Below are 13,605 nucleotides of genomic sequence, written 5' to 3'. Positions count from 1 at the left end.
TGGTTGCCAGGTAGTGGTGTTGGGAGGTGGAGCCTTAAGAGGTACTAAGATTTTTTTTCTGGTAGTGGGCTAGTTTCTATGGGATAGATTATCCACAGGTTGTTATAAAGTAGGTCTACTCCCTTGTTCCCTCCCTCTCTCCCTTGCTTTTGCACTTCCAGAACCATGAGAAAAAAATAAACCCCTTTACTTTATGAATTACTTAGTCTCAGCTATTCTATTATAGCAACAGAAAATGAACTAAGACAGTCTGGAAAGATCAAGAGGAGTTTTCCAGAGAAAGGAAGAGGAAAAGGCCATTCCAGGAAGAAAAGCTGTATTTGGGGTCCCACTGACTCCTCTGTAAGTTTCAGATAGTAAGAACACCATGAAACCTGCCTTGCATTGTTGGGAGGAGTTTCAGACAAGATCAAGATGCCCTGGGACAGGCTTTGCACTGCACTACAAACTAAACGGCAAACTAAACATTAGAAGCTCATGCCCTACAAGGACTTCTGGAAGTTGCAGAGAGACATAGTGACACTCAAGTGATTAACAGACAGGGGTTTTGCTCCTGGCTCCCTGTTTGGCTTGGGACAACTTCTCATCTCTCTGAGTCTTAGTTTTCCCTCCCTAAAAAATGGAGACAGTAGCATCCTCATCCAAGGACTGCCAAATAGCTAGTTTACTCTAGAATCATGCCCTTATCTGTGCTCAGGGTTCCCGCTCAGTTTTCTGACACAGCGGTTGTTTTTCCTCTTGACAGAATCCCCATGAGCAGTTACACAGCTCCATAAGTACAACCAGGCTAGATGTTGAAAGAGAAAGGATTTTTACCTATTTCAACAACAGGCAAGGTGTCTGCATTTATTCAGCACGTGTCTTAGGCCTACTCAGTGCCTATTCCATGCTGTAGAGGGACACTGCTTTTACTGCAAACGGAGCACTGTACAGCTCCCGGGGGCACAGTCACAGCATGGTCACCATAGAAGTGTCCAGTAGTTCTAACAATTTTCTGACAGATGGCAGTTCAGCATCTTGATAAGTGGGTCTCTAGATCAAGATCCCCATTATCAGCTGGCGGCTGGGCCTGTGGTAGGGCATGTCTTGCCCTGAGAGGACTTACTGTCTCACAGGAGAAACACATCTGTGAACAGTGAATGGAATTGTGGTGGGGTGTGCACAGGTGCTGGGGCTCCAGAGGAGGGACACCCCAGCCAGCCAGCGACATCCCCTGACGGGGAAACATCTAAGCTGATGTCCGATGGACACACAGGATTCAACCAACAGAGGCCAGGGGAAGGAGATTCTAAGCAGAGGAAGATCATGTGCAGAGACCCAGAGGCAAGAGGGAGCTGAGCATGGACAGAGGGAAGTGCTCAGAGGGAGGGGACAAGTGACAAGGCTGAAGAAACAGAAAAGGCCATTTGGGAGATCAATAGCTTATGGCTAATGAGTTCTAATCCTTTACCAAAAGGTGATTGTAAGTCACTGGAAGGTTTCAAACAGGAAAGATGGATGCTAGTTGCACTTTTAAAAGACTGATTGGGCTACCGCGTTGGTAATAAATTACACAGGAACAAAACTGAAGACTTAGAAAACAGAAATTCAGTCAGGCCGCAGTGGGACTTAGATGGTCTCAGGAAAATGGTCAGGGCAATCGGAATGAAAACTCAGAGAAATTAACAAGTAGAACCCTCAGAACCCTGGAAGGTTTTAGATTGGTAGTGAGCAACAGGCAGAGAGCAGAGACGGCCAAGTTTCTACTTGGACAACCAGGGATGAGCAGGTGGGGTAGGGGTGAGCTTTAGACATGAGGAGGAAGTCTGAGAGGAAAGGCCCAGGAGGCACTTGGTTCTAGAAAATCCTGAGTCTCTGGCCCTCAAGAAACCCCTCTTCAGTGGATTTGCCCCTGGTTCCCTGGGACGTGCCCACTCCCCTCCCCTACACAGTGAGAAAGGAACCAGTGTCTCTCTTCCAATCTCATTTGATCCAGTTACATCCTACAGAGGAACCGGATGCTTCAGAGCAATGTCAGTTTGTAGTGAAGAGTAGAGTATCACCGAAAATTAATGAGTAATCCAATAATATAGCAAAGGCAGCGATAGAGATTTAAATTGTGTTTGTATGTGTATAAATATGTTTGAAAACTGCTTTATGTGGCCGTGGGCAACCCAAATTACCATAGCTATACTTTATTTCTTCATCTATAAAATGGGATCCCCATAGGCCCCACTGAGATGTAAATGAAATATGGAAAAAATCTGCACAGCACCTGGCACAAGGTAGAACTTCACTAAATGTCATCTAATGTTTACTGTTATGTAGGCTGAGACAAGGGGACTGATACACATCCTCTAGGAAGAGTTTACCCCTAGGTGGAAGTTGGGGGGTGGCTTACAGCAGGGAGCTGGGTAGAGTCAGAGGCTCCTGTCGGGGAATGGGGGAAAATGAAAACTTGTGTAAAGGTGAGGTTTCCCAAGCACAGGGAAGTAAGTATAGGTGACAGGGTATACACACAAGCTTCTGGAGACTCAGCCTGGTAGAGTCCCAGTCACCTGCAGGAATTAGCAGGTTTTGTATTAAAGATGATAAAGACTGAGAGGTGAACCTCTGGAAAAGCAAGTGTGGTTTTCCCACTGCTAAGGTAAGCCAAGAAAAGGGGCCATAAGCCCCAACTCAGAGACTTCCAAGGTCAGCTGCCAAATATCCTTACCGGCCAGAAATGCCAGATGTCTGCCAACAGTGACCCCCTGTGGCCTCCAGGAGCAACTGCAGCCACTCTTTAAGACAATAATGTTGGGCTAACTGGTTGCTCAGGGATTCCTGAGCAACTGGAGAGCAGACAGAACCCTACACAGGGCACAACTGGACACGTGGGAGCTCAGGCACCTAGATAGTGAGTGCACTTCAAACTACAGATGGTTTCCAACTTATAATTTTCAACTTTAATGGGGGTAATTTTCAACTTTAATGGGGGTATGTATTCAGTAGAAACCATACTTCAAGTTTTGAATTGGATCTTTTTCTAGGCTAGTAATAAGCAGTCCCATCTTCTCTCACAGTAGCAAGCCACAGTTCTTTATCAGTCAGGTGACCACAAAGGTGAACAACTGACATACTACAGGGTGCTATGTTGCTGAGCCAGGATATTCTGTAGTTTAAGGGGATGAAATGCATTCTAAGTTTGCCATATTTTTAATTTATGATGGATTTATCAAGATATCACCTTGTCCTGAGTAAAAGACCATCCATAGTTACCTCCAGGGAGAAACTTCAGGACCCACCATCCATGGATAGAAAACACCCTTCTTTTGTATTATACTTTCTTTTCAGCCCCCAAATTCCACTCTGCTCCATCCCACTTCCAGGCCAGATGCCAGCTTCACAAGCTCCTCCAGGTTCAGTCTGTCCCAAGCTCACAGCATTTTAGAATCACTGATATTCAGTTGGGTGCAGTGTTGCAAACCTGTAATCCCAGCTACTCAGAGGCTGAGGCAGGAGGATGGCAAGTTTGAAGACAGCCTAGACAATTTAGTGAGACCCTGTCTCAAAATAAAGTAAAAAGGGCTGGGGTTAGAACTCAATGGTAGAGCACTTGCTTGGCATTGCATAAAGCCCCTTGAAAGACAAGGAAGAAAAAGAGAGAAAGAAAGGAAGGAAGGAAGGAAGGAAGGAAGGAAGGAAGGAAGGAAGGAAGGAAGGAAGGAAGGAAGGAAGGACTGATATTCAATCCAGAATCAGGGCACACTTCTAAGAGGAAAGGGATTAGAATTAACATCACTGAACCCTGAATTGGGCCTAAACACACATTTTGCATTTGCTCTGTCAACAATTTGCAAGGGCTGAGACAACTAGATACAGATTATTGGTTTGGGGCTATAACTAAATTTACACAGTTTAGGAAGAAACATGCAAACACAAGTCTCAACAATGGGTCCAAAACCTATTTACATTTCTAACAACAATAAGTGCCCAATTTTTAAAAGCTTCATTTGCCAAATATGGCTCACCCCTCATCTGTGTGCAACTGGATGTTACCTAACTCTACAGTCCTACAAGTTCACAGTGGAAATATTATCAAATGAAGTCCTGTGCCCAGTCTATTCAGATTCTCAGAAGCCAGAGCTCTGCTATTTGAACTAAATAACTTTGTACTCAAGTGATACTAAAAGGAATAATTTCCTTTTTTTTTCGCCTAACTGGAGAATTTAATTTGGCTGTTTTATCAAAAACTGCTGTTCCTCAATAGATTAATGGCCCACTATATCTTTCATATTAAGTTAATTGAGTGCAGAATAGCTTTGTTGGATTTGAATGACAGGCTCCAGAGTACAGCTCTTTGGTCTTTAAGAAAATATAAAATGAGGAACTAAAATCAGAGAGCCTGAATTATCACATCTCTTCTGTTTCTTCTGTTTTCGGTTGCCATATGGTACATTAATTAGCAATCAGGCGGCTCCTGGGCAAGATGATTCCCACTCTCCATCTCTAATGAAATATCAGCCCAGCTCTTCACTTTCCACCCCATCATGTAGCTACAAAAGAGGAGCCTTCGCAAGTGCACAGACCTTACAACTAGGAAAGTGCTTTGGCTTCCCCTCTCTCATTTCACCCTCCCAACAAGACTCAGCTCAGCATGATTAATTGCATTTTACAAAGGAAGGTATTGAGTAACTGAGCAAGAACTTGCTCAAGGTCACACTAGCAAGTGGCAGAGCTAGGACAGAACTCCCAGTCCAGTTCTCCTTCCCAGACAGTACAGTAGCTTCAAGTGACTTCAGTAATTATTCACTTTTTTTTTTTCAATATAAACAATTGCCCTGCCTCCTTTCTCCATTTGACTCTTTCCATTCTGATTTTAAACGAATGAATTCCTACCCAGCTGTGGCCTGTCTTATTCTTCTAGCCCCCAGAAGCCTTCCTGTTGATTCAAGCTCATTTTATTGAGACTGATTTCTGCTCTGTGCTCCTGAAAATTCAGCCACCAATCAAAGGTCCTGGGGTTCTTGGGCAGTTCTACGCAAGGAATCAATGAGTGTTTCTGGCTTCTTTCCTATGCACAGACCCCCAGATGCCCTGAGAGGCAGATGGCCAGAGACGTCCTTCCTGCTTTTGGAAGACATTGAATCCGCAGGTCAGAATACACACCCAGGAGTAGAGAAAAAGAAAGCCTGCATTTGTGCACAATCCTGCAAAATGCCTGAGTCTGAGCTTCTGTTTCAGTTCCCATCAGTAAAGAGTTCCAACAAAAATACCGACACCCACTCTGCTCTGAGGCTGTTCTAGGCATATGAGCAATTAAATGCCCAAATCTTTGTGAACTCTATGAACTCCCAGGGTTTGGGGCTGTTACAGTTTGAATGCCAAATGTTTCTCAAAGGCTCATGTTTCCTCCTCCTTGGTCAGTGAAGCTTTGAGGAAATCATAGAAACTTAGGACCCAGTTAAAGAGAGTGGGTTATTGTCCCCCACCCCTTCCTCTCTTTCTTCCTCCTGTCCACCATGAGGTGAGCTGCTTTGCTCCACCGTATGCTGCCCACCATGAAGTGCTGCCTCATCGAGGTGTGGAAGCAATGGAGCCAGGTGAATATAGCTGAAAACTCTGAAACCGTGAGTCAAAATAAACCTTTCCTCTTTTAAGCTGTTTTTCTCAGGTATTTTGTCACAGCAATGAAAAGTTAAAACAAGGGCATTCAGTTGAATTTAGTTAAGACTAATTTGTGGTAATACTTAGAAATGCTTTTAAACTCCAACCCAAGATCAACATGGTGATGAATACCTGTAATCCCAGCAATTTGGGAGGCTGATACAGGTGGATTGCAAGTTCAAGATCAGCCTCAGCCACTTCGATGCTCAGCAACTTAGCAAGACCCTGTTTCAAAGTAAGTGAATTAATAAAAACAAAGAACTGGGAATAGAGCTCAGTGGTAAAGCATTCCTGTCTGTGTTCAATCCCCTGTACAAAATAAAGCAAAAACAAACATTCAAAAAAAACCTGCAATTCTTATGTGAATGGGCATTAAACAGTTTAAGCACACCTGCCTAGCAGTTATCAGTCAGTGCACAGAACATTCTCCTCTCCTGTGCCTCAGCCTCTGAGAGGCATCACCTCAGAATGTGCCTTGATAAAAAACAAAAAGGACGTTTGGACACCGTATTTGCATTTGTAATACTGGCTCTGAAGACAGAAAATGCCTTGCTCCTATAGTTACAGAAGTGGTCAGCAGATGAAAGGATACTGTCCTGAACAAGGAATCCACAAATACAGTAGAAGGAAGTCAAAGAGTCACAGAGGAGTCCCTGGAGCCACATGGAGTGGGCAGGATGCCAGTGGCAAGGGATCATGGCCCCATACCACAGCTACTTGCTCACATCTGTTTTACTGAGCCAGATAAAGAATAAATAAACCCATAAAGGGACCTTGGAGAACACTGATAGCCCATTTTTCAAGATCTCTTGGGAATACAACAGTAAGTCACTAGGAAAAAGAAACATGAGACATGAGGTTCACTCCACGCTGGCACTGAGACTTCTGCGAGGAGTCTGCTTTGGGCTCAGGCTCACGGGGCTACCAGGGACCAAGAGGCCTAGGAACATTTGGTCAAAGACATCGGTGCTCAGAAACAGGAAGAACGTGCTTGTCTTAAACGCCGCAACTACCTCATGATGAAAAAAATAAATTAAATATAAAATTAAAGTTAAATTTTAAAAAGTTAATTAACTTTTCATTTTATCCAATTCTGACTTATTCCTTTTCTAGCACTTAATTATGTGCTATGTCACTTAAAATTTAAATATTCAATGTAAAAATAAATACTTTCCACCCAACTACCTCTCCAGAAGCCCCATTATGTCTCTGAATATGCCCTAGAAACTTGGTATTTTCGAATTGGCACTGCATTGATATATATCAGTTTAGAGGATATTAGTAGAAAAGGTGAATTAAGGACTTCTGAAAATCCTCTCCTCTATGAACAATAAGAACACTGGCAAGTTATCAGAACCAACTCTCTCCAAACGTTAGAAATTAACAAAAGGCTTTCAGCAATCCAGGGAACATTTATTCAAGGGAAAAAAAGGCTCAGAATAAGCAAAGAAACTAAATTACTAATCAAAAAACATAAAAAGATAGGCATGAACCCAGCATGGTGGCACACACTTGTAATACCAGCAGCTCAGGAGGCTGAGGTAGAAGTTCAAAGCCATCCTCAGTCACTTAGCTAGGCCCTAAGCAACTTAGACCCTGTTTCTAAATAAAATATTTTTAAAAACTGGGGATGTGGTTCAGTGGTTAAAATCAGTGGTACCAAAAGAAAAAAGGAAGAAAGATAGATATGAACACTTCCCAACTCATTCTTTGAGGCCAATATTACCCAGATACCACAGCCAGACAAAAATATCACAAGAACTACTGACCAAAATCCTTCATGAATACAGATGCAAAAATCCTCAACAAAATTGTAGCAAACCAAATCTGGCAACACACAATAGGTTTTGTATACTACAGACAAGTGGAATTTATCCCAGAAATACAAGATTGATTCAACATCTGAAACTCAGCATGGAATGTACCATATTAGTTGAATAAAGAACAAAAACATATAATCATCTCAACAGATGCAGAAAACGTATTTGACAAAACCCAGTCTTTTTCCTGATAAAAACACTCAACAATCTAGGAAATCATGGACCTTGCCCAACCCAATAAATGTTATTGTATGAAAAACCCACAGCCAACATCATATTAATGGCAAAAGAGGACTGAAAGCTTTCCCTCAAAATCAGGGACAAAGATACCCACTTTTGCCACTTTTACTCAACATGGCATTAGAAGCTCTAGCCAGAGCAACTAAGCAAGAAAAAGAAATCAAAGGCATTCAGACTGAAAAGAAAGAAGTAAAACTATCTCTGCTTGTATGAAACCATCTTTTATATAGAAAATATAAGGAAACCACAAAAAATATATATGTATATTTGGGCTCATAAAAAAGCTTAGTAAGATTTAACAATACAAGATCAGTACACAAAAGTCAATTGCATTTCTATGTGCTATCAATAAACAATACAAAAATAAAATTAAACACTTAATTCCATTTACAATAGCAACAAAGATATTTAACAAGGGATCAACTTATCAAAACAAGGACAAAGTACACTGAAAACTACAAAATATTATGAAAGAGGTTAAATAAGACTTAAATACATAGAAAAGCATTCTGTATACAAGGAGTGGAATACCAAATATCATTAAGATGGCAACACTTCCAAATTGAGCACAAATTTAATGCAATCATTATTGAAATCCCAGATGGCATTACTGCCAAAATTGATAAGTTGGTCCTAAAATACATATGAACCAGGGGCCCAAAATGATTCTGAAAAAGAGCAACAATGTAGGTTTCATACATTGCAATTTAAAAACTTACTACAAAACTACAGGAATCATGACTGTGTGGTGCTGACCTAAAAACAGGTATGTAGATCAATAGAATGGAATTGAGAGTCCAGGAATAGTCACTTACATTTTTGGTCAATTGATTTTTGCAAGTGTGCCAAGATCCTTGAAAGAATAATCTTTTCAATAAATGGTGCTTGGACAACTAGGTCAAGTAGGAACCTATTTCACACAAAAATGAACTCAAAACGGATCAAAGGCCTAAATGTAAGAGCTAAATCCATAAATCTTAGAAGAGAGATAGGCATAAGTCATTTTGACTCTAGATTAGGCAACTAGTTTCTTAGATGTGACACAAATCACAAGAACAAAAGAAAAAATAGATAAATTGGACCTCATCAAAATTAAAAATTTTTATATTTCAAAAGATGATCCATCTGGGCATGACAGCATGTGCCTGAAATCCCAGCTACTGGGGAGACTAAGGCAGGAGGTTCTTGAGTTCAAGGCCAGTCTGGACAACATAGCAAGACCCTGTGTCATTTAAAAAAAAAAAAAATCACTCTTCAAACCTGGCTCCACCTTCTCTTTCTCACTTGACTTCTCACTCCTGACACTCTCTAAGCTTCAGTCACCCCACACTTCTGCCACATTCCTTTTGTCCCCATGCCTTTGCACATGCTGGGGCTCTCTTTGCCTCAGTAATTCCTAGGCAACTATCAAGCCTCATGTCATGCCTCGCCCTCTGGAACCCCACCAGGGCAGCCACTGAGTGCTCCAGTGGTATGTAGTACATCCTCCCTCAAAGCCCCCTATCTTGGCTCTGATTCCTCATCTCTGGATCCCCAGGTGTTTTATTCAGCTCTTTCGGGGCTACAACTTGAAAGACCCGACCAGAACAACTACAGAGGAAGAAAAGTTTATTTTGGGGCTCACAGCTTCGGGGGGTCTCAGTCCACAAGTGGCTGCCTCCGTTCCTCCAGGTTCAAGGTGAGACAGGCATCCTGGAGGAACAGTGTGGCAGAGGGAACCAGCTCACATGATGATTAATAAGCACAGAGAGAGAGAGAGAGAGACTCCACTCTCCAGATACAAAATATATACCCAATAGCCATGCCCTCAATGAACCACTTCCTCCAGCCACAACCTACCTGCCTTCAGTTACCACTCAGTTAATCCTACTAGGAATTAATTCACTGATTAGGTTAAGGTTATAACCCAATCATTTCTCCTCCAAACCTTCTTGCATCATCTCACATGTGAGCTTTTGGAGAACACCACAACTAAACCATAACACCAGGCATAGATCCAGGAAATTACTGGCAACTCAGTAAAAGTAGCATTTAATTTTTTTAATGTAAGAAATCTCCAGAATGGACATATTAGCTCCTGAAGCATGACACTCACTGTTCTGCTCTGGGTCATACCTAGCAAGATCATGCACATGGTCAGCCTTAGGAAAGATTTGTGAAATGTGAATGAACTAAAATGATGGCTGAGCCAATGAACAGTGGAGGAGTGGAGCGTGGGTGGGGAAGGCAGGAGTCTCCTGGCCCCAGGAACCAAGCTCAACTCACATTGTTCTTCCCACTCTTGCTCCTCTTTCTCGCTGGCTTGGCAACGAAGCTGGGCTTGCTTCAGCGACCAGTAAAGCTCCTTCGCCCTCTGTTCCTCCTGAAGGCGAATCTGCTCTTCTCCTCGCTTCCTCTCTTCTTCCTCTTTCCTCTAAAACATCATGGAGACAGATAACATTAGAATGAAGAAGTATCTCTTTGAATCTGCAGTAGGTCAGGGCTGAGCTATCTCAGGATGGGATAGGCCAGTAGTGACCACTCCAGTCTCATCCCCTACACAGTTGAAATGGTGAAGTTTACATTTGGTAAGAATCAAATATGTGGAGCAAAAAAAAAAAAAAAAAAAAAAATAGGAAAATTCTGAAGTTTTCTACAAAGATCAGAGGACTCTGGGCCAAAAGCTTTTCTGCAAAGATCGGAGGTCTTGGACCATCCTTGGATTACTTTCATTTGGGGCAGAAAGAAGGAAGGTACAGGAGGGCCACCTGGTCTTCCTGGAGGCCCATTAAGCAGGATATTAACATGCTTTAAGCTTAAATCTGGAAAAGGTATTTCAAAAAGTGAATAGGTTTAGGAGCCCTGAATCTCCCACTTCTATCTCACCTTCAAGTTCCAGAAAGGTTTGTGTGTGTCTGCATGTATCTGTGTGTGTGTATATGTGTGTGTGTGTGTCTGTGCACGCACATTTGTACATGTGCATACATCCACGTGAATGTTCCTTTAGTTTGTATGAAAATAGCATGTATATGTTAAACATGCATCATGAGCTTAGAAAGGCTTATAATGCAAAATAGCAGACTGGGGTGTGCAGCTCAATAGTACAGCACTTGCCTAGGCATGTGACAGGCCCTAGGTTCAGTGTTTAACACTGCAAAAAAAAAAAAAAAAAAAAAAAAAGTTGCAATTGTATTTGTTTTGCTGGGAATGGTGGCGCATGCCTGTAATCTCAGCTTCTCAGGAGGCTGAAGCAGGAGAATCACAAGTTCAAAGCCAGTCTCAGCAACTTAGTAAGACCCTATTTCAAAAAAAAAAAAAAAAAGGTGCTGGGGATGTAGCTCAGTGGTAGACACTTGGATAGTATGAGGCCCTGGGTTCACTCCCTAGCATCACAAAAACAAAAATAGAAAACTGAATTCTCATTGCAATTTGTAATTAAATCAGTAACAATGTCAATATAGTTTATTGCAAAGCCAAAGAGGGTGCTATTTTCACCAATTCTAAAAAGTACTTTTAAAAAAAAAAAAAAAAAAAACTTTTTAGCATCACTAAAATTTGCATGTCTTACAACTTGTCTTTTTAATAGGCAACAGTTTTTTCTTCTTAAAATAATGGCATGTTTTTATAATTAATAGCATCTTAAATTCAGTAAAATATGAAAATATGATGGCTTTTTCTCTTTTGTTTTTCCTGAGTTGTTAATTGTTTTCTCTTGAAATTCTAAATATTTCTCTATATTTAACCAGGTGTTCTTTCTTATAATAGATAACACAGTCCTGAGTGCCATTTTTCCTTCTTGTCCAATCCCAGTCCCTAAGGTGCTTAGGTCTCCTCTCCATCTGTCTTCCTAGGACACCCTCAGCCTTCCCTGAAATAGAGCTCTGTTTCTTTGTTGGCCATTCCCTGGCTTTGGGATAACATGTCTCATACTGCTTCTCAGGTAAGCATGCACAGAAACATTTTCTGAGTCCTTACTGGTCTGAAAATATCGCCATGTGAACCCCACCTGTAACTGCTAACTTGGCTGAGCATAAGAATTTGATTAAAAATTCTTTTCCTGCAGAATTTTAAAGACTTTACTTCCCTGTCTCCTAGCATTCGGTGCTGCCACTTTGATTGTCATTTTTCCACATAGGGTATCAATTTTTCTTTCTGGAAGCCTTCGGGGTCTCTTTATTGCTGACGTTCTGGGTGTTTTTAAATGTTGTGTCTTGGTGTGGTTGTTCTCCCATCCATGATATGGAGCACTTGGAGTGCTTTCAGTGTCGAGTCTCTTGTATGTCCAGTGCAATACATCTTTGCTTAGGATTTCTTCATCATTTCTTCTCCTCTCATTCCTCTTTCGCTTTTTATAGGACTCCTATTTGTCACTGCTGGTCTCCTTGAGTTGGTTGATGTTCTAAGTGCTTTATCATTTCTTGTTTTCCACATCTTGTTCTTTTTGCTCTTCTCCCTGGTTGATGTGGCTGACTTTATCTTCCAAACCTTCTACTGAGTTTATTTCAGCTATGGCATTTACAATTTCCAAGCCCTCTGTTCTATCCTTTTCTTGCCCCTTTCTCCTCTTTGCATCTGTATTTATGTCAGAAATACAGTAGCTCATCTTTCTGAGGCTTTTTTTTTTTTGCCCCCTCTGTGATTTAGGTTTATTTCCTCTGTGTTTTTGTTTTTTATTTGTTTGACTTGGTGCCTGCCACCATTTCCCTGGGAGACTTTCCTCCTGTGTCTGATGCTCACTGGTCGTCCATTCATATTCAAGAGGAAGGTAAAACCCGAATGGGAGGCTCACTGTGTAGCCAGGCTTCCCTGAGAGGTGGACCTCACTCTAGAGCAACGGGATAAGGAACTAGCCATTCACTGAGCCATCCACAAATGTAAGACTCTAGAGTCTTGTCTGTGAGAATATTCAGGGTCTTCTCCTCTCTTTCCTGGATGATGTCTGATGACCAATATTCCAGGAGTCAGTGGGGAGCAGCCTACAGATAAGACTAACCTTTCATCCAAGCCAGGAGGGCTCTAACCTGGGCCCCATTCTTCATGGAAGCCTATGCTTTGAAGTGCCTTTTTTGTAAATGTCCTCACCAAGCCCTCCCTGCAAGGTATATCCAGAAATAGTCCCCCTAGAATTGAGAAAATCAGCAGAGTTTTTCAGGAAAGCTGCTCTGTGCCCAGATGAGGTCCTGTCTGAATCCTGGTTCCTGTTGCTTCCCTTCATGGAGCACTCTAACCCTCTCCCCCACCACCCGGGAACAGGTTGACCAGATGCCCCAGGGAACTCCAGAATTCACACTCATGAAGTCAGCTTGGACCCTGTTTTGAAAAGGTAACCTAACAAGTGATAGATTGTGCCAAAAAATATAGAATATAGAATTTTTAACACAAGTTCACACAAGATTCAGTTGCCAAGTAGAGCTAACGGGCTGATTTTATGTGGCCCTAATTGTTAACATGAAGAAAGATCTTGCAAAAAAATTGTTTGCCCAAAAAAAAAAATGTATATATATTTGCCAGCCCTGCATACCCTAGAGGCAACCTTGGCTATTGGCCCCCTCCTCTGAGTTCAGATTTTTATTGAATCTCCATCTTTCCTACCTGGACCTCTCCTGCTCCCCCAAGTGCCCCATTAGTCCAAGCCCCAAACCTTCCCTTTCAACTCCCCATCTCCTTCTAGACCTAGTCCTGGAGGAATATAATATCTTGGAAGAAACAGGTGAAAATTGGGACATTTGGGTCCAGTCACTCCATACAGAAACTTGTAGCCCTTTCCATGTTCTCAGCTCTGTCCTTTGCAGTAGCTGGTGCCTCCAAGTCCTGGAGCTGCGAGGGCTATGGACTGACCTGCTCGCTGCCTTCACTTCTTTCTGCACCCAGAGAGGCCCTCACCACCTTTTCCCAGTCCTCCAACTGCTGACCTTCCTGGACATTTTCTCATCCGTTC

The 13,605-nt window shown here is 42.1% G+C and overlaps 1 protein-coding gene across 3 annotated transcripts in view; it reads right to left on the bottom strand.

Annotated features, from left to right (window-relative positions):
- The window catches only part of Sh2d4b (SH2 domain containing 4B), an 82,952-nt gene that overhangs the window by 35,956 nt on the left and 33,391 nt on the right, over positions 1-13,605 (bottom strand). For all 3 annotated transcript variants that reach the window (XM_076834961.1, XM_076834962.1, XM_076834963.1), the window contains one exon: positions 9,954-10,101. In XM_076834961.1, coding sequence (XP_076691076.1) covers positions 9,954-10,101 — 148 coding nt within the window. The remainder of the gene's footprint in view (positions 1-9,953; positions 10,102-13,605) is intronic.

Source organism: Callospermophilus lateralis, chromosome 15 (genome assembly GCF_048772815.1).
Source record: "Callospermophilus lateralis isolate mCalLat2 chromosome 15, mCalLat2.hap1, whole genome shotgun sequence".
NCBI classification, from domain to species: Eukaryota; Metazoa; Chordata; class Mammalia; order Rodentia; family Sciuridae; genus Callospermophilus; species Callospermophilus lateralis.
This window is presented reverse-complemented; position numbering and strand designations above follow the sequence as displayed.